Genomic DNA, 25720 nt, shown 5'->3' on the forward strand with positions numbered 1-25720 from the left:
AACTTCTGCTAATGCCCCACCTCCCCCTCGTACCCCATCCGTTATTTATATACACACATTCTTTTTCTCTCTCTCCTTTTTCTCCCTCTGTCCCTCTGACTATACCCCTTGCCCATCCTCTGGGTTTCCCCCCCTCCCCCTTTTCCTTCTCCCCAGACCTCCTATCCCAGAATCCTCTCATATCCCTTTTGCCAATCACCTGTCCAGCTCTTGGCTCCATCCCCCCCCCCCCCCGTCTTCTCTTATCATTTTGGATCTCCCCCTCCCCCGTTCAAATCTCTTACTAGCTGTTCTTTCAGTTAGTCCTGACGAAGGGTCTCGGCCCGAAACGTCGACTGTACCTCTTCCTATAGATGCAGCCTGGCCTGCTGCATTCACCAGCAACTTTTATGTGTGTTGCTCGGTATCTCTGCTGCTACCAGGGGGCCTATAGAATACCCCCAATAGAGTAACTGCTCCTTTCCTGTTCCTGACTTCCACCCACACTGACTCAAAAGAGGATCCTGCTACATTACCCACCCTTTCTGTAGCTGTAATAGTATCCCTGACCAGTAATGCCATCCCTCCTCCCCTTTTTCCCCCTCTCTATCCCTTTTAAAGCACTGAAATCCAGGAATATTGAGAATCCATTCCTGCCCTGGTGCCAGCCAAGTCTCTGTAATGGCCATCATAATTCCATGTATGTATCCAAGCTCTCAGTTCATCACCTTTGTTCCTGATGCTTCTTGCATTGAGGTACACACACTTCAGCCCTTCTACCTTACTACCTTTACACCGTCTATTCTTCTTCTCTTTCCTCAAAGCCTCTCTATATGTTAGATCTGGCTTTACAATCCTGAGAACGTCACCCTTGAGGTCCTGTTCTTCAGCTTTCTGCCTAGTTCCCGAAACTCACACTTCAGAACCTCATCCCTCTTCTTGCCTATGTCATTGGTACCAACATGTATCACGACTTCTGGTTGCTTTCCCTCTTATACCAGGATGTTGTGCACCCGGTCAGAGACATCCCGGACGCTGGCACCCGGGAGGCAACAAACCATGCAGGTGTCCTCACGTTCACAAAATCTCCTGTCTGCTCCCCTGACTATAGAATCTCCAGTGATGACAGCTCTCATCTTCTCTGTCCCACCCTTCAGCACCACAGAACCAGACTGAGTGCCAGCGGCCCTGCCACCGTGGCTCACACATCTAAAAACCCGGCACTTGAAGTAACCATTCCTGTCCCTGAGCCATCCAAGTCTCTGTAATGGCCACCACATCATAGCTCCAAGTACTGATCCACGCTCTAAGCTCATCCGCTTAGTTCACAATACTCCTTGCGTTAAAATACACAAATCTCAAACATTTCTGAGCGCGTCCCTTCTTTATCACCTGCCTATCCTCCCTCACACCCTGTCTCCAAGCTTTCTCTATTTATGAGCCAACCACTTCTTCCCCAGTCTCTTCAGTTCGGTTCCCACCCCCCAACAATTCTAGTTTAAACTCTCCCCAGTAGCCTTAGCAAACCTCCCCACCAGGATATTGGTCCCCCAGGGATTCAAGTGTAACCCGTTATTTTTGTACAGGTCACACCTGCCCCAAAAGAGGTCCCAATGATCCAGAAATCTGAATCCCTGCCCCCTGCTCCAATCCCTCAGCCACGCATTTAACCTCCACCTCATTGTATTCCTATATTCACTGTCACATGTCACAGGCAGTATTCCCAAGATAACTACCTTTGTGGTCCTGCTTCTCAACTTCCTTCCTGTAGTCTGTTTTCAGGACCTCTTCCCTTTTCCTACCTATTATTGGTACCAGTATGTACCACGACCTCTGGCTGTTCTCCCTCCCACTGCAGGATATCGTGGATGCAATCTGAAACATCCTGGACCCTGGCACCTGGGAGGCAAATGTACCTTTAGGTCTTTCAGCTTTTTGAGCACCTTCTCTCTTGTAATAGTAACTGCACCCACTTCTCTTCCTTCACACATCAGGCATACTGCCAGTGTTTTCCACAGTGAAGACTGATGCAAAGTACTCATTTAGTTCATCAGGTATCTCCTCCTCCCCCGTTATTACTTCTCCTGCCTGATTTTCTGGCGATCCTATGTCCACTCTCATTTCTCTTTCATTTTTAACATATCTGAGAAAGTTTTTACTGTCCACTTTGATATGATTTGCTAGCTTGCTTTCATATTTCATCTTTTCCCTTCTAATGACTTTTAGTTGCTCTCTGAAGGTTTTTAAAAACCTCCCAACCCTCCCACTAATTTTTGCTTTGTTGTATGCCCTGTCTTTTGTTTTTACATTAGCTTTGACTTCCCTTGTCAGCCATTGTTGTACTATTTTACCATTTGAGTATTTCTTCATTTTTGGAATACACATGTCGTGCACCTTCCTCATTTTTTCCAGAAACACACACCATTGCTGTTCTGCTGACATCCCTACCAGCAGCTCCTTCCAATTTACTGTGGCCAACTCCTCTCTCAAACCACTGTAATTTCCTTTACTCCACTGAAATACAGTACTGTACATCAGACTTTACTTCCTCCCTATGAAATTTCAAGTTAAACTCAATCATATTGTGATCACTGGTTCTGAAGTGTTCTTTTGTCTTAAGATCCTTAATCGCCTCCAGTTCATTACATAACACCCAATCTAGTATAGCTGATTCCCTAGTAGGCTCCACGACCAACTGTTCTCAAAAGCCATCTCTTAAGCATTCAACAAACTCACTCTGAGATCTGTTACCAACCTGATTTTCCCAATCGACCAGCATGTTAAAATCTCCCATGACTACCATAACATTGCCCTTTTGACTCACCTTTTCTATTTCCTGTTGTAACCTGTGGTCCACTTCCCAGCCACTGTTGGGAGGCCTGTATATAACTGCCATCAATGTCCTTTCACCCTTGCAGTTTCTTAACTCAACCCACAAGGATTCAACATCTTCCAATCCTATGTCATACCTTTCCACACCACTCCCACTGCCTACCACCTTATCCTTCCAATATAATGTATAACGTTGGACATTCAGCTCCCAAATACAACCATCCTTCAGCCACGATTCAGTGATGGCCACAACATCACACCTGGCAATCTGTAATATTGCAACAAGATTATCCACCTTATTTCTTATACTACGCATATTTCGATACAACACCTTGAGTACCGTATTTGCTATCCTTTCTGATTCTTCATCCCTAATGATTTGATATTCAGCCTGTTGGCTGCAACTAAGTCCCATCACCTACCTGCCTTTCCTGACAATCTGACTGCACGCTATCTTCACTTTTTTACCATCCATTCTTTCCTGAGTCCCTTCACTCTGGTTCCCACCCCCCTGCCAAGTTAGTTTAAACCCTTCCCAACAGCTCTAACAAAGCTGCCTGTGAGAATATTGGTCCCCACCAGGTTCAGGTGCAACCCATCAATTTTTTTACAGGTCATACCTCCCCCAGAAGAGATCCCAATGATCCAAGAACCTGAAGCCCTGCCCCCTGCACCAGCTTCTCAGCCACACATTTATCTGCCAAATCATCCTGTTTCTACTCTCACTGGTGCATGGCACAGGCAGTAATCCAGAAATTACTACCCTGGAGATCCTGTTTCTCATCTTTCTACCTAGATCTCTCAATTCTCTTTTCAGGACCTCGTTGCTTTTCCTTCCTATGTCATTAGTACCAATATGTACCAAGACATCTGTCTGCTCTCCCTCCCTCTCGAAAATGTGGATGCGATCTGAGTCATCCCTGACCCTGGTACCTGGGTGGCAACATGCCATCCGAGTGTCCCATTCACGTCCACAGAACCTCCTGTCTGTTCCCCTGACTACTGAGTCCCCTATCACTACCGTTCCCTTCTTCTCTCTCTTTCCCTTCTGCACCACGGACCCATGGTCAGTGCCTGTAACCTGTTTGCCGTGGCGTTGTCCCGGGAGGTCAAATCCCCCAGAAAAGTATCCAAAGCGGTATACTTGTTTTTGAAGGAAATGGCCACAGGGATGCTCTGCTGTAACTGGCCATTTCCATTTCTCCTGACTGTCACCCAGCTACTCGTCTCCTGCAACTTCCGGGTGACTACTTCCCTGTAACTCTGATCAATTATCTCCTCACTCTCCTGTACAAGCCGAAGGTCATCCAGCTGCTGCTCCAGATCCCTAACACGGTCTTCAAGGAGCTGCAGCTAGATGTACTTCACACAGATGTAGTTCCCCAGGAGACTCTGAGTCTCCCAGTTCTCCAACATCCGGCACAAAGAACACACTACGGCTATTTAAATGCTACAGTAAGAGAGAAAAAAAAACAAAAAGGTAACCTTAAAAAACGCTTTACACAGAGCTGACGCCTCTTCCTAGCCAAAGCCCATCGCTAATGCAGGAGAATGGCATTCATGTTGACAGCGTGGACTCTTTTTATGCGGGGAGAAGTGGGCTCTCTGGATGTGTTGAATCTTTATGACGTAAGCAGTGAACTGATGATTCGGGGTGGGTGACACCATTCTTTAATTCCCACATTACCTAACACGTCCACACCAGTCCGATTAACTTTTGTATAAATATATTTTTATTACTTCTTCAAAGTTTATTTTTGACAAGCTGTTGGCACTGAGCAACTGGTCTTCAGAGAATGCTGACAATGTGAACCCGCCTCTGGGCACACACCAGGACGTCCATCTTCGACCCAAGGGAGAGGTAAGTGATGAGGTTGTTGTCCGTCAGGTCCACGGCCTCGCTTTCCACTCCCAGGTAAACAGGGCACTCATACTGTGGGTGAGGCGAAGGGCTGCCTGATGTCCCTGTTGCTATTTCGGCTGTGAACAACACTACTGGCATGTTGCACGGTTTGTCAGAGAGCGTGTCTTGCAGTAGACCCAACCTGTTATCCCACAGGGCTCCGTGTAACTGGAGCCCAGTTATGTAGACGCCATTCCCTGGAGGACTGGTGGGAGGGAGGAAGATGCTCAGCACCTGGAAGATAGAAAAAAACTGGTTTAAATGTTCAGTTCCTGGCTTAGGAGCTATGTGGAGGAATTGGAAGGAACCCTATCTGCACAGTAATATGGCAGTTAACATAATGTTATTACAGCCTGGGCCGGCAACACTTCTGCACTACCTCCAGCCATATTTAGACTGTTGGTCATTGAAGACATATTTCACTATCTATGTACATGTGGCAAACCTAATCTAATCTAGTCCCTGCCCCTCCCGATCGACAGTGCATGTTTGACCAGATCAACAGTGGTCAGCAGGCCACTGGGCCCAGTCATACCATGGCAGCCAGGCCTCGCCCTTCCCCACACTCGGTGAGGACCTGCCATCCATCCCTCACCCATTCCCGTGCTGAATCTGCCCTCGTTGCCCTTTCATTCAGGGAGAGTTTAAACTAGGGAGCTGGAAACCAGAGCCCCAGGACAGTCAGGGAAAGGTTGAACAAGAGGCAGATGTCAGGAAAAGTACTGGAAGGCAAAATTGAAGTAACGGATACGATGGGTCGGATGGTTTGAAGTGTGTATATTTTAATGATAGTATTCTGGGTGAGGGTGATGAACTGAAGAGCATGGATCAGTACATGGAACTGTGATGTAGCCATTACTGATACAGTACTCAGCTGAGAGCAGGGCATGAATGGGTGATTAATGTACCATGTTTTTGAAGTTCTAGACAAAGATAGAGGAGGAGGTAAAAGAGGTGGTGGGGGTGGGTGGGGAGTTGCACTGCTAATCAGGGACAACATCACAGCTGCACTGGGGGGAGACATATTGGAGGGGTCAGACTCTGAGTCCATTCGGGTGGAACTCAGGAATGGAAAGGATGCAATCACACTGATGAGGTTGTACTACAGACCCCCGAGTCGCCACTGGGACATTGAGGAACAAATATGTAATCAGATTAAGGAAGTGTGTGAAAACAATAGGGTTGTTGTCATGGGGGATTTCAACTTCGATAATATAAACTAAGACCTTCTTAGTGTCAGGGGATTAGATGGGGCTGAGTTTGTTAAAGTGTATCCAGGAAGGTTTCCTAAATCAATCTTCTTTTTCGGCTGTCCATCGATTTCGATGTGAGAGTTTAGTCTCTACAGGCACGTTTATGGGCCACAAGACCAGTGTTGGATCAGCACTGTCTCCCATATTGGTTGCATTTGTGATTTGACAGGTCTGCATTCATGACCTGCTTCATATTTCTTCTGCCTTTTCTCCTCAATAGCTGGGATCGACTTCTTGACAATACAGTGCCAACTTCTTCTGTCCAAAGCATTTTTTCCCAGGTGTTGACATTCATGTCAGTGTTCTTCATATGGCGCTTGAGCACATCTTTGTAGGGCAGCTTCTGACCACCATGCTTCCCCTTTCCTTCACGTAGCTCGCCACAGAAAACAGCTCTGGGTAAACAATCATCGCTCATTCTTATGACATGACCAATCCAACGCAGCTGCGAAGCTGTAATGAGCAATTCTGCGCTGACTGTCCCAGCACGTTTGAGCACCTCCACATCTGGTACCCTCTCTTGCCACTTAAATCACTACGTGGTCCAACGAGAGGAGGGGCTGTACTGCTGTACTGGACCTGGTGTTGAGTAATGAGCCTGGCCAGGAGACTGGCCTTTCAGGGCATGTACTATAATGAGAGGCTGGGTAAATTTGGGTTGTTTTCTCCAGCTGAGGGGAGATCTGATGGAGGTTTACAAAATTATAGATAGAGTGGACTGAGGGTCTCTGTTTCCCAGGGTAGAAATGTCTAACACCAGAGGGCATGCTTTGAAGGTGACAGGGGGTTGGTTCAAAGGACATGTGAGGGGTAAGTTTTTACTCAGAGAGTTATGGATGCCTGGAATGTACTGCCTGGGGTGGTGGTAGAGGCAAAAACATTGGGGACTTTTAATTGACGTTTGGATAGGCCCATGGACGTAAGGAAGATGGAGGGATACGGACACGGTGCGGGCGGGGGGGGACGCGGGGACGGTGCGGGCGGGGGGACGCGGACACGGTGCGGGCGGGAGGGACGCGGACACGGTGTAGGTAGGAGGGATTAGTGTCTGGGTGTTTTTGATTTGGTTTTTAGTCGGGTCAGCACAACACTGTGGTCCGAATGGCCTGTCCCCGTGCTGTACCATTCGATCTTCCTGATCTCACTGCAGAATGAAGAAGGAAGTGGCATCAGGCCAGAGGGAATGGTGTCTCTGCATGGACACTACATAGAAACCATAGAAACTACAGCACAGAAACAGGCCCTTTGGCCCTTCTTGGCTGTGCCGAGCCATTTTCTGCCTAGTCCCACTGACCTGCACATGGACCATATCCCTCCATACACCTCCCATCCATGTATCTATCCAATTTATTCTTAAATGTTAAAAAAAGAACCCACATTTACCACCTCGTCTGGCAGCTCATTCCATACTCCCACCACTCTCTGTGTGAAGAAGCCCCCTTAATGTTCCCTTTAAACTTTTCTCCCCTCACCCGTAACCCATATCCTCTGGTTTTTTTCTCCCCTTGCCTCAGTGGAAAAAGCCTGCTTGCATCCACTCTATCTATACCCATCATAATTTTATATACCTCTATCAAATCTCCCCTCATTCTTCTACGCTCCAGGGAATAAAGTCCTAACCTATTCAACCTTTCTCTGTAACTGAGTTTCTCAAGTCCCGGCAACATCCTTGTGAACCTTCTCTGCACTCTTTCAACCTTATTTATATCCTTCCTGTAATTTGGTGACCAAAACTGAACACAATACTCCAGATTTGGCCTCACCAATGCCTTATACAACCTCACCATAACATTCCAGCTCTGATACTCAATACTTTGATTAATAAAGGCCAATGTACCAAAAGCTCTCTTTATGACCCTATCTACCTGTGACGCCACTTTTAGGGAATTTTGTATCTGTATTCCCAGATCCCTCTGTTCCACTGCACTCCTCAGTGCCTTACCATTAACCCTGTATGTTCTACCTTGGTTTGTCCTTCCAACGTGCAATACCTCACACTTGTCTGTATTAAACTCCATCTGCCATTTTTCAGCCCATTTTTCCAGCTGGTCCAAGTCCCCTGCAAGCTTTGAAAACCTTCCTCACTGTCCGCTACACTTCCAATCTTTGTATGGTCAGCAAATTTGCTGGTCCAATTTACCACATTATCATCCAGATCATTGATATAGATGACAAATAACAATGGACCCAGCACTGATCCCTGTGGCACACCACTAGTCACAGGCCTCCACTCTGAAAAGCAATCCTCTACTACCACTCTTTGGCTTCTTCCATTGAGCCAATGTCTAATCCAATTTACCACCTCTCCATGTATACCTAGCGACTGAATTTTCCTAACTAACCTCCCATGCGGGACCTTGTTAAAGGCCTTACTGAAGTCCATGTAGACAACATCCACCACCTTCCCTTCATCCATTTTCCTGGTAACCTCCTCGAAAAACTCTTAACAGATTGGTTAACATGACTTACTACGCACAAAGCCATGTTGACTCTCCCTAATAAGTCCCTGTCTATCCAAATACTTGTAGATCCTATCTCTTGGTACTCCTTCCAATAATTTACCTACTACCGCCGTCAAACTTACCGGGCTATAATTTCCCAGATTACTTTTCAATCCTTTTTTAAATAACAGAACAACATGAGCCACTCTCCAATCCTCCGGCACCTCACCCATAGATACCAACATTTTAAATATATCTGCCAGGGCCCCTGCAATTTCAACACTAGTCTCCTTCAAGGTCCGAGGGAATACCCTGTCAGGTCCTGGGGATTTATCTACTCTGATTTGCCTCAAGATAGCAAGCACCTCCTCCTCCTCAATCTGTATAGGTTCCATGACCTCACTACTTGTTTGCCTTATTTCCATTGACTCCATGCCAGTTTCCTTAGTAAATACAGATGCAAAAAAACCCATTTAAGATCTCCCCCATTTCTTTTGGTTCCGCACATAGCCGACCACTCTGATCTTCAAGAGGACCAATTTTATCCCTTACAATCCTTTTACTCTTAATATACCTGTAAAAACTCTTTGGATTATCCTTCACTTTGACTGCCAAGTCTTTTTAGCCCTCCTGATTTCCTTAAGTATTTTCTTTCACTTTTTATACTCCTCAAGCACCTTATTTACTCCGTTTCCTATACATGTCATACAACTGTCTCTTCTTTTTTATCAGAGTTTCAATATCCCTTGAAAACCAAGGTTCCTTATTCCTATTCTTTTGCCTTTAATCCTGACAGGAACATACAAACTCTGCACTCTCAAAATTTCTCCTTTGAAGGCTTCTCACTTACCGATCACATCTTTGCCAGAGAACAACCTGTCCCAATCCACGCTTTTTAGATCCTTTCTCATTTCTTCAAATTTGGCCTTCTTCCAGTTCAGAACCTCAACCCTAGGACCAGATCTATCCTTGTCCATGATCAAATTGAAACTAATGGTGTTATGATCACTGGAACCAAAGTGCTCTCCTACACAGACTTCTGTCACTTGTCCTAACTCGTTTCCTAATAGGAGATCCAATATTGCATCCCCTCTTGTTGGTCCCTCTAAATATTGATTTAGAAAACTTTCCTGAACACATTTTACAAACTCTAAACCATCTAGACCCCTAACAGTATGGGAGTCCCAATCAATATATGGAAAATTAAAATCCCCTACCACCACAACTTTATGTTTCCTGCAGTTGCCTGCTATCTCTCTGCAGATTTGCTCCTCCAATTCTCGCTGACTACTGGGTGGTCTATAATACAACCCCACATGATGACTGAAAGGGGCAGACAGGAGTTTAGATAGGTGCAAGTTTCAATGGAGCTGTCTTTCCTGCCCAGAACCACAGCAGCATGTAAAAGGGAGAAAGGTTCTATCAGAGTGGATGAGGTGAGGTTGGGCTACTGTGTTTGAGGTGTGAATGCTAAGGATCTGTCTGCAGAGGCTATAGTGACAAGGGAAACCATAAAACATAAAAAGGCCAGAATTAGGCCATTTGGCCCATTGAGTCTATGCCACCATTCCATCATGGCTGATTTATTATCCCCTTCAAGCCCAATCTGCTTTCCCACCATAACCGTTGACGTCCTGACAAATCAAGCTCTGCTTTAAATATGCCCAAAGATTTGACCTTCACAGCTGTCTGTGGCAATGAATTCCTCAGATTCACCTCTCTTTGGCTAAAAGAAATTCCTCATTTCTGTTCCAAGGCTGAGCAAAGCTCAGATAAAACAAGCAACACACATCAAAGTTGCTGGTGAACGCAGCAGGCCAGGCAGCATCTCTAGGAAGAGGTGCAGTCGACGTTTCAGGCCGAGACCCTTCGTCAGGACTAACTGAAGGAAGAGTGAGTAAGGGATTTGAAAGTTGGAGGGGGAGATCCAAAATGATAGGAGAAGACAGGAGGGGGAGGGATGGAGCCAAGAGCTGGACAGGTGATAGGCAAAAGGGATACGAGAGGATCATGGGACAGGAGGTCTGGGAAGAAAGACAAGGCGGGGTTGGGGGAGAGACCCAGAGGATGGGCAAGGGGTATATTCAGAGGGACAGAGGGAGAAAAAGGAGAGTGAGAGAAAGAATGTGTGTATAAAAATAAGTAACAGATGGGGTACGAGGGGAAGGTGGGGCATTAGCGGAAGTTAGAGAAGTCGATGTTCATGCCATCAGGTTGGAGGCTACCCAGACGGAATATAAGGTGTTGTTCCTCCAACCTGAATGTGGCTTCATCTTTAGAGTAGACTGGAAGACTGCTTTGCTGAACACCTATGCTCTGTCCGCCAGAGAAAGCAGGATCACCCAGTGGCCACACATTTTAATTCCACATCCCATTCCCATTCTGACAGGTCTATCCACGGCCTCCTCTACTGTAAAGATGAAGCCACACTCAGGTTGGAGGAACAACACCTTATATTCCGTCTGGGTAGCCTCCAACCTGATGGCATGAACATCGACTTCTCTAACTTCCGCTAATGCCCCACCTCCCCCTCGTACCCCATTTGTTACTTATTTTTATACACACATTCTTTCTCTCACTCTCCTTTTTCTCCCTCTGTCCCTCTGAATATACCCCTTGCCCATCCTCTGGGTCCCCCCCCCACCTTGTCTTTCTTCCCGGACCTCCTGTCCTATGATCCTCTCATATCCCCTTTTGCCTATCACCTGTCCAGCTCTTGGCTCCATCCCTCCCCCTCCTGTCTTCTCCTATCATTTTGGATCTCCCCCTCCCCCTCCAACTTTCAGATCCCTTACTCACTCTTCCTTCAGTTAGTCCTGACGAAGGGTCTCGGCCTGAAACGTCGACTGCACCTCTTCCTAGAGATGCTGCCTGGCCTGCTGCGTTCACCAGCAACTTTTATGTGTGTTGCTTGAATTTCCAGCAGCTGCAGAATTCCTGTTGTTTGCTCAGATAAAACAAGATCTGTTACTTTTCACTGGAGGGTGGTGGCAGTCAAGACAGTTATCTGGTGCTGCTGGAGGATGTGGGAGACCAGGGAAACTGCTCACGTCTCTGGGCAACTCTCACTGACCACAGGAATTGAAAATGTACCCAGCCAGGAACACTGCCAATTTAACAGATGATTACATGAATGCAAATTTCAGGATACAGACTTTGTATAGGAAGAAGGGATTAATTTAGTTGGCCATCTGATTACTTATGTATTTAGATCGGCACATGATGGGCCGAATGACCTGTTCATGCAGTGTGCTGTTTTATATTGCATTTTCTATCTGTGCGTTGCGTCTCCTCTCTACCCTATCTTTCCCTGCTGTGCACAGAGCTGTCAGCTGCGAGGCCATTCCGCACGGAATTCTTCTGCATAGCAACAGAATTAGGGCTATTTGGATGATCGCGTCTTCTCCGCCATTCCACCTTTGGGTATATTTAAAGCGAAGATTGATGGGTTCTTGAATAACCAATCAAGGTTACAAGGTTGAGAGAATTAATGAATCGGCCAGGATGGAAGAGCGGAACAGACTCGATGTCTGAATCATTTAATTCAGCTCCTTTGACTGATGGTCTTAAATATAAATGGTTGGAGCGAGTTAGCTCGGGAGGGAGGGTCTACTGGCTCGCCGGGACGGTGCTGGGGTCGGATCGCGGTCCAGCGGCCCCGCAGGTACCCACCTGTGCGCGGACACGGTAAGCGTCGAGGGCGCGCTGCTCCTCGCGGGCACGCCGCTGCAGGATGGAGAAGAGGAAGGCGCGCGGCCGGCAGAAGGCAGACAGGTTGTAGGCGGCGGGCACGGGGCCGTACAGGTACTCGTGGAGCAAGCGGACCGCGGACTCCACGGACCGCAGCCAAAGCGGGAGCGGGGCGCGAGTGCGCGCTCCCGGCCACCAGCTGCGGGGAACGCAGCCCTCCTCCAGCGCCTCATACAGCTGCTGCGTGCCCGCGCTGCAGACGCGCGCTCCCTCCAGCTCTTCCAGGGCGCAACACAGCGCGCACACGCTGCGACAAATTCGCATCTGGAGGCAGCGCCATTCCCGCAGCAGAAAGCGCCGGAGCGGTTCCGTATTCCCCGTCTCCCGTGTCGCCCCCGCCGGGACGCAGAGTCTCAGGAGCCTAGACAGGCACGCGCCGATCCTGCTTGTGCCCGTGCCCACGCCTCCGCTCGCCACCGGCGCCTGCGATTGGTCGATGATGCGGCTGATGTCGGCGGCGCGCTCCTCCAGCAGCCGCCGTTTGAAGCCGTCGCCTATCCCGACCGCCGCCGTCTCCAGGCGGTTCGGCATCTGCTCGATGTCCGCTCGAGTCAGCTCGCCTGTGGGTGGAGGGAGAGCAGAGAGAGAGCTTGGTCCGAGCTGTGCGTCCCCAGGATCACTCCATCCCGCCAGTCACCCATGGGGTTCTCTGCCCCCAGGCCGTGAGGCAATGCCCACTCTGAGGGAATACCCACCCTGAGGGCAATACCCGCTCTGAGGGAATACCCACCCTGAGGGCAATACCCGCTCTGAGGGAATGCCCACTCTGAGGGAATACCCACCCTGAGGGCAATACCCGCTCTGAGGGCAATGCCCACTCTGGGGGCTCTCTGCTCTGTTCACCGAGGGTGGGGGGGGGGGTTTCTAGGATAGTGAGAGTGGAGGGTGATGAGTTGGGTTATTGTACTAGCTGGGATTGGTGAAGGGAAGTGAGATGGGTGTGGGGAGGGTGTTGGGGGGGTGAGGTGTGGGGAGGGTGCTGGGTGGGGGGAGGTGGGTGTGGGGAGATGGGCTGAAGGTGCTCTGAACGTGATGAACTGCATAAACTGCAGTTTCTGGGAGCCAGGTTGCGATGCAGAGAGCAGCTGACCCCGTCCCTCATTCCCCCTGTCCCTCCTCCCCTCACTCACTCAATCCCCCTCCCCTCCTCACTCACTCCTTCCCCTTCCCCTCCTCCCCTCACTCACTCCTTCCCCCTTCCCCTCCTCCCCTCACTTACTCCTTCCCCCTTCCCCTCCTCCTCTCACTCACTCCATCCCCCTCCCCTCATTCACTCCTCCCCCCTTCCCCTCCTCCCCTCACTCACTCCCTACCCCTCCCCTCTGTCCCTCTCCCCTTCCCATCCCCCCTTGTCCCCTTCCCCTCCCTCCATCCCCCTCCCCTCCCTCCCTCCTTTCCTCCCTCCCTCCATCCCACTTTGCTGTCCTCCCCCTCCCTCTGTCCCCCCTCGTTACACCCTCCTCCTCTCCTGTATGTAGTGTTCTTGGCCAGTGGTTGATGGAGTTGCCATTTTGAATTTCTTTGGATGGGGGAAGGTGGGAGTGAGCAAGATGGAGAACTCCCTCCCCGCGGAGGCTGATGAGGCAGTGAATTCCTCTGTCAGTGGGCAGGAGGAGGTGGGGATAAGGGGTTTTCTGCAAGTTGAGGGTGAGGAGGGACCGGGACTCCCTCCCCGCAGAGGCTGACGAGGCTGTGAATCCCTCTGTCAGTGGGCAGGAGGAGGTGGGGTTATGGGGTTTGCTGCAAGTTGAGGGTGAGGAGAGACCGGGACTCCATACCTGTGGAGCTGCCGAGATGGCTGATGAGGCTGCAGATCCCTTTGCTGGAGCCGGTCTGGCCACTGGTTCTCAGACAGTGGTTGATTACGCTCCTCAAGGCTTCCTCATCCCCTGTGTCCAACAGATGACCCGAATATACAGCCAGCTCTGCAGAGAGAAAGCCCTCAGGTGAGGGAGCAATGAGACCGCATCCAGACACTGCTCCAACCAGAATGAGAAACCAGATTCTCCTAAGAGCGCTGGATGATGTCAGGCCCTCAAACAACATGATTACCTTCTCATTTTGCTGTGTGCACACCACACTGGTAATTGTAGTTCAGACCTACCTCCTGAGCAAAAAGTGCTGGCGGACTCACCGGCTGGGAGATTGAGTTCAACAGCCGTGAGGGAATGTCACAGCTCTATAAAACTCTGGTTAGACCACACTTGGAATATTGTGTTCAGTTCTGGTCACCTCATTATAGGAAGGATGTGGGAGCTTTAGAGGGAGTGCAGAGGAGATTTACCAGGATGCTGCTTGGATTAGAGAGCATGTCATGTGAGGAGAGATTGAGCGAGCTCGGGCTTTTCTCTTTGGAGTGAAAGAAGATGAGAGGTGTACAAGATGTCTGTCCTAGCATGCAAAGTCACCTCTGGCAGACTGAGTGGATGAGATCTACAGTGGGATCCAATGGCCAGGAGGGCAATTCTGCAATGCACTGTGGGGAGCGAAGGACATGGTCATCTACTGCTGGAGCCAGACTTCTGAGGTCAAGAGAGAGGAACTGTCCCAGTGTGACAGCTTTTCCACTTTAAAATGTCCCTGACAGAGGTGTCCATGTTAGTTGGATAAGACAGACAATCGCACAAGATGATATGATGCACGGGCAGACTGGGCAGCCAGACTTATGGACTTTTTCCCGGGGTGGACATGGCTTATATGAGAAGTCATAATTTAAAAGTGATTGGAGGAAAGTATAGGGGGGGGGGATGTTAGAGGTAGGCATTTACACAAAATCATGGTGCGTGGAACACCCTGCCGGGGTGAGGCAGACACATTAGGACATTTAAGATGCTCTTAGATTGGCAAATGGATAATATCAACATAGAACATAGAATAGTACAGCACAGTACAGGCCCTTCGGCTCACAATGTTGTGCCAACCCTCAAACCCTGCCTCCCATATACCTGTCTGGTAGTCTCTTAAACTTCACTAGTGTATCTGCCTCCACCACTGACTCAGGCAGTGCATTCCACACACCAACCACTCTCTGAGTAAAAAACCTTCCTCTAATATCCCCCTTGAACTTCCCATCCCTTACCTTAAAGCCATGTCCTCTTGTATTGAGCAGTGGTGCCCTGGGGAAGAGGCGCTGGCTATCCACTCTATCTATTCCTCTTATTATCTTGTACACCTCTATCATGTCTCCTCTCATTCTCCTTCTCTCCAGAGAGTAAAGCCCTAGCTCCCTTAACCTCTGATCATAATGCATACTTTCTAAACCAGGCAGCACCCTGGTAAATCTCCTCTGTACCCTTTCCAACGCTTCCACATCCTTCCTATAGTGAGGTGACCAGAACTGGACATAGTACTCCAAGTGTGGCCTAACCAGAGTTTTTTAGAGCTGCATCATTACATCGCGACTCTTAAACTCTATCCCTCGACTTATGAAAGCTAACACCCCATAAGCTTTCTTAACAACCCTACCCACCTGTGAGGCAATTTCAGGGATCTGTGGACATCTACCCCGAGATCCCTCTGCTCCTCCACACTACCAAGTATCCTGCCATTTACTTTGTACTCTGCCTTGGAGTTTGTCCTTCCAAAGTGTACCACCTCACATTTCTCCGGGTTGAACTCCATCTGCCACTTCTCAGCCCACTTCTGCATCCTATCAATGTCTCTCTGCAATCTTCGACAATCCTCTACACTATCTACAACACCACCAACCTTTGTGTTGTCTGCAAACTTGCCAACCCACCCTTCTACCCCCACATCCAGGTCGTTAATAAAAATCACGAAAAGTAGAGGTCCCAGAACAGATCCTTGTGGGACACCACTAGTCATAATCCTCCAATCTGAATGTACTCTCTCCACCACCACCCTCTGCCTTCTGCAGGCAAGCCAATTCTGAATCCACCTGGCCAAACTTCCCTGGATCCCAAACCTTCTAACTTTCTGAATAAGCCTACCGCGTGGAACCTTGTCAAATGCCTTACTAAAATCCATATAGATCACATCCACTGCACTACCCTCATCTATATGCCTGGTCACCTCCTCAAAGAATGGAGGCCTACATAGGAGGTAAGGGCTTGATCTCAGAGAAGCTTAAAAGGCTTTGTGGGCCGAAGAGGCTGTACTGTGCTGTAATGCTCTAACACAGCAGGTCAGGCAGCATCCAAATGAACAGAAGGGTCTTGTACTGAAATGTTGACTGTTTATTCCCTTCCACGGACACTGCCTGACCTGCTGAATTCCTCCAGCATTTTCTGTGTGTTGCTCTGGATTTCCAGCATCTGCAGAATCTCATGTCTCAGACACACCTTGTGTAGCAGGGAACTCGGGGTGGTGAAATGGACAACCGTCTTTTTCTCACCTACAAGGTGCTCGAGCAGGATCTCTGAATTACCCCAGGTCGCCTGCAACTTCCGCTGAATATCAAGGGCAGCGAAGAGATCGGCCTGTGTCCTGTCATGGAGTCAGAGAGTCATAGAGAAGTACAGCATCAAAACAGATCCTTTGGCCCATCTAGTCCATGCTAAAACCATTTAGACTGCCTACTCGCATCAACCTGCACCGGCACCATATCCTCCATACCCTGAGATGGGGCCAGTGGGTGAATGGTGGGCCGAGCGGCGGGAGGGGGTGATTGACGGGCCGAGGGGTAGTGTGTGGTGTCGGTGGGGGGGTCTGGGGACAGGGGTGTGTGGGGACGGGGGGGAGGTGCATGGAGACGGGTGCAGTGGGTGATCGGTGGATTGAATGGGGGAGGGAGTGGTGTCGGTTGTCGAGCAGGTAAAACCAAGGAGGGTGGAGGCAGACACGGAGTAACATGCAGACAACTTGTGCTGAAATCTGGTAAATTCGGGAAGTAGGATTCGTAAGGAAAGCTGAACGACTTGTTTCTGTGCAGTGGGACTGTGTGACTGAGACGGGTCACGGTCCTTCAGGGGTGTTTGACGAACCAGACTTCATGTTACAGAGGCTGAATTCCAGCTCTGTTCCACCCTTCCATCCCGCCGTCAGACAGTCAAGGACTTTTAATAATCGTAGAGCACTACAACATAGAACCAGGCCCTTCAACCCATGCCGAATTTATTGACCTGCACACGGATCTTAGCCCTCCTTCCTCCTCCCATCCATGTACCTATCTGAACTTCTCTTAACAGTTGAAGAAGTCCGTCACTCTCACCACCCTCTCAGTGCTGTTATCCCCTTAAATATTTCACCTTTCACCCTTCATCCTGAACCTGCGCCCTGTCAGACGGCCTGATGTCGTCCCAGTGCCAGGCAAGCGAGGCACTCACCAGCGGTAGGAGCGAGCCTGTGTCCAGAGGCTGTAGTGCTGACGATGGAGGAGGACGGCGTGCAGGACGACGAGGAGACTCATGGCCTCGGAGTGTTTCCGCTCTCTCTGCTCACTCTGCGCTTGGGTATGGGCACATATCAGTGTGCTCCGCAGTGTCGATGGAGTCTCGATCACCAGCTTCCCCGTGTACCGGCGGATCACTCCTGCAACACAAGCACACAGTCCCAAGCTCAATCTTCCGATGGGGGTGGCAAGCTGGGTTTGAAATCAGAAGTAACCCCCACAGATAGGTGCCCCGACACTGACCTCACTGAGGCACACGGTGACCGACCGCAAGTACCGGTCACGGACACGGTCAGTGCTGGGACCCAGGGTCTGGCTGGTATTTTGTTGGGTTTCCTGCTAAGATCTACAACACCGCACCACCACACAAGGCAGTGTGGACAGGGCCAATGAACTTAACCTGTTCTTTAACAGATTTGACATTGTGGCCCCTGCCCATCCCACACACGAGTCGTCTGTTGTTGGCCCCCAGCCAACACATATTCCACTCTCTCCTCCTACCCCCCCTCACAGTCCCCCATCCTGCTCTTATGACTATACCCCTTCCCCACACGAAACCACCACAGTGGGCTTCATGGCTGAACAGGTGAGAAGACAGCTGAAACATCTCAACCCAAGCAAGGCTGCAGAACCGGATGGTGTCAGTACAAGGGTGCTCAAAGCCTGTGCCCCTCAGCTATGTGGAGTACTTCACCATGTATTCAACCTGAGCCTGAGGCTCCGGAGGGTTCCTGTACTGTGGAAGACGCCGTGCCCCAGCGGCCTCAATGACTACAGACCGGTGGCATGGACCTCCCACATCATGAAGACCCTGGAGAGACTTTTTCTGGAGCTGCTCCGGCCTATGGTCAGGCCACACTTAGATCCCCTCCAGTTCGCCTACCAGCCCCGACTAGGAGTTGAGGATGCCATCGTCTACCTGCTGAACCGTGTCTACGCCCACCTGGACAAGCCAGCGAGCACTGTGAGGGTCATGTTTTTTGACTTCTCCAGTGCGTTCAACACCATCTGCCCTGCTCTGCTGGGGGAGAAGCTGACAGCGATGCAGGTGGATGCTTCCCTGGTATCATCGATTCTTGATTACCAGACTGGCAGACCACAGTACGTGTGCTTGCAACGCTGTGTGTCCGACAGAGTGATCAGCAGCACTGGGGCTCCACAGGGGACTGTCTTGTCTCCCTTTCTCTTCACCATTTACACCTCGAACTTCAACTACTGCACAGAGTCTTGTCATCTTCAGAAGTTTTCGGATGATTCTGCCATAGTTGGATGCATCAGCAAGGGCTATGGTAGGAAACTTTGTCACATGGTGTGAGCAGAATTATCTGCAGCTTAATGTGAAAAAGACTTAAGGAGCTGGTGGTAGACCTGAGGAGAGCTAAGGTACTGGTGACCTCTGTTTCCATCCAGGGGGTCAGTGTGGACATGGTGGAGGATTACAAATACCTGGGGATACGAATTGACAATAAACTGGAGTGGTCAAAGAACACTGAGGCTGTCTACAAGAAGGATCAGAGACGTCTCTATTTCCTGAGGAGACTGAGGTCCTTTAACATCTGCCGGACGATGCTGAGGATGTTCTACGAGTCTGTGGTGGCCAGTGCTATCATGCTTGCTGTTGCGTGCTGGGGCAGCAGGCTGAGGGTAGCAGACACCAACAGAATCAGCAAACTCATTCGTAAGGCCAGTGATGTTGTGGGGATGGAACTGGACTCTCTGACGGTGGTGTCTGAAAAGAGGATGCTGTCCAAGTTGCATGCCATCTTGGACAATGTCTCCCATCCACTACATAATGTTCTGGGTGGGCACAGGAGTACATTCAGCCAGAGACTCATTCCACCGAGATGGTGCAACTGTAACGAAAACCAATTTCCCCCGGGATCAATAAAGTATGACGATGACTCACACAGTCTCACACACACAAACATACACACACACAGAGCCCTCCCACACACACACACTCTCACACTCACACACACACACACACACACACACACACACACACCCACCCACCTGCCCACACTCACCGGGCACAGAGCAATCCGTTTCATTCCGGCAGGTGAACCAGAGACGGAAATCTGAGTGGATTCTCTCCCCCGATTCTGTCACCATCGTTGGGACAGCTTTTCCTGATTCCTCACAGGTATCTCCCCCCCTCGGAGCTGAGGGCCCAGCCACTTTGATGACTTGGAGGAAGAAAAATGTATCAGTCGTTGATGTTTCAAAGTCCGTCCAGTTACCGTATGTAAGTTAAGGCGCTACCGGCCCGGGAGTGTGTGACTGGATGATGTGGACGGAGCTTCACCCCGTATCTGACGCTGGGACTGTGTAGAGGGAGCTTCACTCTGTATCTGATCCCGGGAGTGTGTGATGGGACAGAGTAGTGGGAGCTTCATTCTGTATAGAAACATAGACCTACAGCATAATACGGGTCCCTCAGCCCACAAAGCTGTGCCGAACATGTACTTACTTTAGAAATTACCTAGGGTTACCCATAGCCCTCTATTTTTCTAAGCTCCATGTACCTATCCAGGAGTCTCTTAATAGACCCTATCGTATCCGCCTCCACCACTGTCACTAACAGCCTATTCCACGCACTCACCACTCTCTGCATAAAAAAACACTTACCCCTGACATCTCCTCTGTACCTACTTCCAAGCACATTAAAACTGTGCCCTCTCGTGTTAGCCATTTCAGCCCTGGGTAGAAGCCTCTGACTATCCACATGATAAATGCCTCTCATCATCTTATACACCTCTATCAGGGCACCTCTCATCCTCCGTCGCTCCAAGGAGAAAAGACCGAGTTCACTCAACCTATTCTCATAAGGCATGCTCCCCAATCCAGGCAACATCCTTGTAAATCTCCTCTGCACCCTTTCTATAGTTTCCACATCCTTCCTGTAGTGAGGCGAACAGAACTGAGCACAGTACTCCAAGTGGGGTCTGATCTGAGTCCTGTATAGCGGTAACATTACCTCTTGGCTCTTGAACTCAATCCGACGATTGATGAAGGCCAATGCACCGTATGCCTTCTTAACCACAGAGTCAACCTGCGCAGCTGCTTTGAGTGTCCTATGGACTCGGACCCCAAGATCCCTCTGATCCTCCACACTGCCAAGGGTCTTACCATTAATGCTATATTCTGCCATAATATTTGACCTACCAAAATGAACCACTTCACACTTATCTAGGTTGAACTCCATCTGCCACTTCTCAGCCCAGTTTTGCATCCTATCAATGTCCCGCTGTAAACTCTGACAGCCCTTCACACTATCCACAACATCTCCCACCTTTGTGTCATCAGCAAACTTACTAACCCATCCCTCCACTTCTTCATCCAGGTCATTTATAAGAATCACGCAGCGAAGGGGTCCCAGAACAGATCCCTGAGGCACACCACTGGTCACATGCTGAAAAATTCAATCAGGCTCGTAAGGCATGACCTGCCTTTGACAAAGCAATGCTGACTGTTCCTAATCATATTATGCCTCTCCAAATGTTCATAAATCCTGCCTCTCAAGATCTTTTCCATCAACTTACCAGCTACTGAAGTAAGACTCACTGGTCTATAACTTCCAGGGCTATCTCTACTCTCTCTTGAATAAGGGAACAACATCTGCAACCCTCCAATTCTCCAGAACCTCTCCCGTCCTCACTGATGATGCAAAGATCATCGCCAGAGGCTCAGCAATCTCCTCCCTCACCTCCCACAGTAGCCTGGGGTACATCCCGTCCGGTCTCGGTGTCTTATCCAATTTGATGCTTTCCAAAAGCTCCAGCACATCCTCTTCTTTAATATCTACATGCTCAAGCTTTTCAGTCCGCTGTAAGTCATCACTACAATCGCCAAGATCCTGACCGCTGGTATGTGTGATGGGGGAGTGTAGTGGGAGCTTCACTCTGTGACTGATCCCGGAGATGTGTGACGGGACAGTGTGGAGGGAGCTTCACTCTGTGTCTGACCCCTAGGAGTGTGTGATGGGACGGTGTGGAGGGAGCTTCACTCTGTGTCTGACCCTGGGAGTGTGGAGGAAGCTTCACTCTGTGATTGACCCTGGGAGTGTGTGATGGGACAGTGTGGAGGGAGCTTCACTCTGTGATTGACCCTGGGAGTGTGTGATGGGACAGTGTGGAGGGAGCTTCACTCTGTGACTGACCCCGGGAGTGTGTGATGGGACGGTGTAGAGGGAGCCTCAATGTTTTGGAGTGGCTGTTCTGGGTTCTGCCCGGCGGGAGTGGGCATTGGGTACTCTCTTGGATGGAACGGTCTACAAGACACACTCACCTTCAAAGGCGGTGACGATGTGAGTGAAGTTGGTGATGAGACGCTGATCCCAGTGCCGCAGGAGGTGACAGTTGTTCAACACCAGCCAGTGGCCTTTGCTCATTGCCACCCGCATCTCTCGGAGAATTTCTTCCGTCTGATCGTTCGATCCCAGAGAAATGATTCGCACTTTGTTCTGAAACGCAGGCGGACGAGCCCCCGCAGTGACTTTCCAGTGTTGTAGGAGCTCAGCTGCAAATCAAAATTACACCACCCTCCCCCGGCACACGTCAAGCAGAGGACCGAGTGTTGGGGTAAGCGAGCCGCTTGGGATTCAGAACAGACGCGGATGATAAAACCCGGGGAAGGGATTACATTGAACATAGTACAGGTCCTTCGGCCCAAAATGTTGTGCCAACCTTTTAACCTACTCCAAGATAAATCTAACCCTTCCCTCCCCTCCCACACAACCCTACATTTTTCTATCATCGATGTGCCTATCTAAGAGTTCCTTAAATGTCCCGAATGTATCGGCCTCTACCACCACCCCTGGCAGGGCGTTCCATGCACCCTGTGTAAAAATAACTCTGACATACCCCCCCGCCCCGCCAGTGCTTTTCTCCAATCGCCTTTGTGACAAAAGACCAAGTTATTAGAAGATTGATGCCGATAAGAGAGATAAGAGAGAGACAATGGGGAAACATTCAAAATGCTAATAAGAGAGAGAGGAGAGAGATTAACGAAAAGAGACACAGTTCCGAGTATTGTCAGACCGGTTGCTTTGAACCTGAACTGTTTGAAGTTTGATGGACAGGCGATACCCCAGCAGGGGGATAAAAGGAACAGGTTCGCTAAGGCAAGCTACACACCACGACACCACGAGATAACGAGACCCTGGAAGCGGTGTGCCCCAACAAGTTGGTGGAAGTTTTGGAGGTCTGATCGTGGGACCGACCATAGACGCACAGGGTGAAAAGGTACGATCAGCGGGAACCTGGTGTGTGTGTCCGCCCTTGCCTGGGTGCCGGGTTCACCGCAGAAGAACGATCGTATCCAGAACGGAGGGGTCACAGTCGGTGACCTCAGAAGACATTACAAAGGGCTCGCCCAAAAGCTAACCGCGAGGAACATCAAGGTTGCAACGAGACCTGGGTGTCATTATACACCAGTCATTGAAAGTGGGCATGCAGGTACAGCAGGCGGTGAAAAAGGCGAACGGTATGCTGGCATTTATAGCGAGAGGATTCGAGTACAGGAGCAGGGAGGTACTACTGCAGTTGTACAAGGCCTTGGTGAGACCACACCTGGAGTATTGTGTGCAGTTTTGGTCCCCTAATCTGAGGAAAGACATCCTTGCCATAGAGGGAGTACAAAGAAGGTTCACCAGATTGATTCCTGGGATGGCAGGTCTTTCATATGAAGAAAGACTGGATGAACTGGGCTTGTACTCGTTGGAATTTAGAAGATTGAGGGGGGATCTGATTGAAACGTATAAGATCCTAAAGGGATTGGACAGGCTGGATGCGGGAAGATTGTTCCCGATGTTGGGGAGGTCCAGAACGAGGGGTCACAGTTTGAGGATAGAGGGGAAGCCTTTTAGGACCGAGATTAGGAAAAACTTCTTCACACAGAGAGTGGTGAATCTGTGGAATTCTCTGCCACAGCAAACTGTTGAGGCCAGTTCATTAGCTATGTTTAAAAGGAAGTTAGATATGGCCCTTGTGGCTACAGGGATCAGAGGGTATGGAGGGAAGGCTGGGTTCTGAGTTGGATGATCAGCCATGATCATAATAAATGGCGGTGCAGGCTCGAAGGGCCGAATGGCCTACTCCTGCACCTATTTTCTATGTTTTCTATGTTTTCTGTCTGTTTGAATCGAGAATTTGCATATTCATTCTCTCTCCCCAACAGCACAACAGCGATTTCTGCGAACTGAACTAAACTGAACTGAACTCTGCGTCACTTGAGACTGATCATTTTACCCCTAGACTGCGATAGAGCTTGATTGATCCTATTATCCTAGTTCTGTATACATGTGTGTTTTATCATTGCTAACCTGTTGCATTTATATCCTTACTATTAGAGTACTGTGTTACTTATTTCTTTAATAAAACTTTCTTAGTTCCAGTAATCCAGACTCCAATTAAATGGTCCATTTCTGCTGGTTTGGCAACCCAGTTACAAGGTACGTAACACCTTATATTGTAAGACCATAAGAAAAAGGAGCAGAATTAGATAGGAGTACTGCGCAGATGCAGTAGGTGTTCGGTACAAGTCCGGCAAACAGCTTCAAAACCCAGTCCCCATAAGACAGGGGGACTGTCTAGTGGAGTGATGAGTGATGTCTAGTGGAGTGGTCATCATCAGAGTGGTCTGAGTCGGAGTGGTAAGGCTTTGGCTCAATAGGGCTTCAGCGAGAACAGGCAGAGGCAAGGTAAGCAGCTAAGTTCATTCCTTATTTCTTGTTTCTATTTAAATCTTGAGAGAATGGCGGTATGTCTAAGAGGCAGTATTCTGTTCTGGGTGTCAGATTGGGATATCCAGGGGACTCCCAGCCTACCTGATGGCCACACCTGCGCCAGGTGCATCGAGCTGCAGCTCCTTTAAGACCGAGTTAGGGAACTGGAGCGACAGCTTGATGACTTTCGGCTTGTTAGGGAAAGTGAGGCAGTGATAGACTGTTCATTTCCACGGATGCTGCCTGACCTGCTGAGTTCCTCCAGCGTGTAGCATAGACAGGAGCTACAGGGAGGCTACAGGAGATAGATAAATGGGTGACTGTCGGGAGAGGGAAGGGAGAGCATCAGATAGTAGAGAGCACCCCTGTGGCCATCCCCCTCAACAATAAGTACTCCATTGTGAGTACTATTTGGGGAGACTACCTACCTGGGGGAAGCAACAGTGGCCGTGCCTCTGGCACAGAGTCTGGCCCTGTGGCTCAGAAGGGTAGGGAATGGAAGAGGAGGGCAGCAGTGATAGGTGACTCTATAGATAGTGGGTCAGACAGGTGATTCTGTGGACGCGAGAAAGAAACATGGATGGTAGTTTGCCTCTCAGGTGCCAGGGTCCGAGATGTTTCTGAACGTGTCCACAATAAAGGGAGGGTGAGCAGTCAGAGGTCGTGGTACATATTGGTACCAATGACATAGGTAGGAAAAGAGAGGAGGTCGTGAAAGCAGAATACAGGGAGTAGGAAGGAAGATGAGAAGCAGGACCTCAAGGGTAGTGATCTCGGGATTGCTGCCTGTGTCACACGACAGTGAGGATAGGAATAGAATGAGGTGGCAGATAAATGCGTGGCTGAAGAATTGGAGCAGGGGGCAGGGATTCAGATTTCTGGATCATTGGGACCTCTTCTGGGGCAGGTGTGACCTGTATAAAAGGGACGGGTTGCACTTGACTCCAAGGGGACCAATATTCTTGCGGGCAGATTTACTAGAGCTGTTGGGAGTGGTTTAAACTAATATGGCAGGGGGTTGGGAACCAGTATGATAGAGCTGAGGATGAGCCAGCAGGTTTACAAGTAGATGAAGGGTGTAACGTGAATGTAAGGAAGGACAAGCCAATGACTGGGTACAAATGCAGACAGAGCAAAGAGTTAAATTGTACCACGGAGGCAAAATTCAAAAGGGTGAAGAATGCAGGACTGAAGGTGCCGTATTTAAATGTGCATAGCATTGGGAATAAGGAGGACAAACTCGTAGCGCAATTAGAGATTGGTTGGTATGACATTGAAGGCATCACTGAGTTGTGGCTGAAAGAAGGCCATGGTTAGGAGCTTGACGTCAAAGGGACAGGCAGATAGGCATAGGCGGTGGTGTTAAGAAACTGCAAGGGTGAAAACACCATTATGGGAATCATAAATAGGCCCCCTGATAGTAACCAAGATGTGGGGTTGAGATTGCAAAGGGAGCTGTAAAAGGCATATAATAAGAGTAATGTCACA

The 25720-nt window shown here is 49.4% G+C and overlaps 1 protein-coding gene across 1 annotated transcript in view; it reads right to left on the reverse strand.

Annotated features, from left to right (window-relative positions):
* Positions 1-4460: 4460 nt before the first annotated feature.
* The window catches only part of LOC134349967 (dynein heavy chain domain-containing protein 1), a 221153-nt gene continuing 199893 nt past the window's right edge, over positions 4461-25720 (reverse strand). Inside the window, exons 35-41 of the mRNA XM_063054919.1 lie at positions 21796-21970; positions 19536-19694; positions 17444-17648; positions 16513-16604; positions 13937-14083; positions 12081-12718; positions 4461-4948 (exon numbers count right to left, since the gene is read on the reverse strand). Of these exons, the coding sequence (XP_062910989.1) occupies positions 4601-4948; positions 12081-12718; positions 13937-14083; positions 16513-16604; positions 17444-17648; positions 19536-19694; positions 21796-21970 (1764 nt within the window). The 3' untranslated portion in view covers positions 4461-4600. The remainder of the gene's footprint in view (positions 4949-12080; positions 12719-13936; positions 14084-16512; positions 16605-17443; positions 17649-19535; positions 19695-21795; positions 21971-25720) is intronic.

This window comes from Mobula hypostoma, chromosome 7 (assembly GCF_963921235.1).
Source record: "Mobula hypostoma chromosome 7, sMobHyp1.1, whole genome shotgun sequence".
Classification (NCBI taxonomy): Eukaryota; Metazoa; Chordata; class Chondrichthyes; order Myliobatiformes; family Myliobatidae; genus Mobula; species Mobula hypostoma.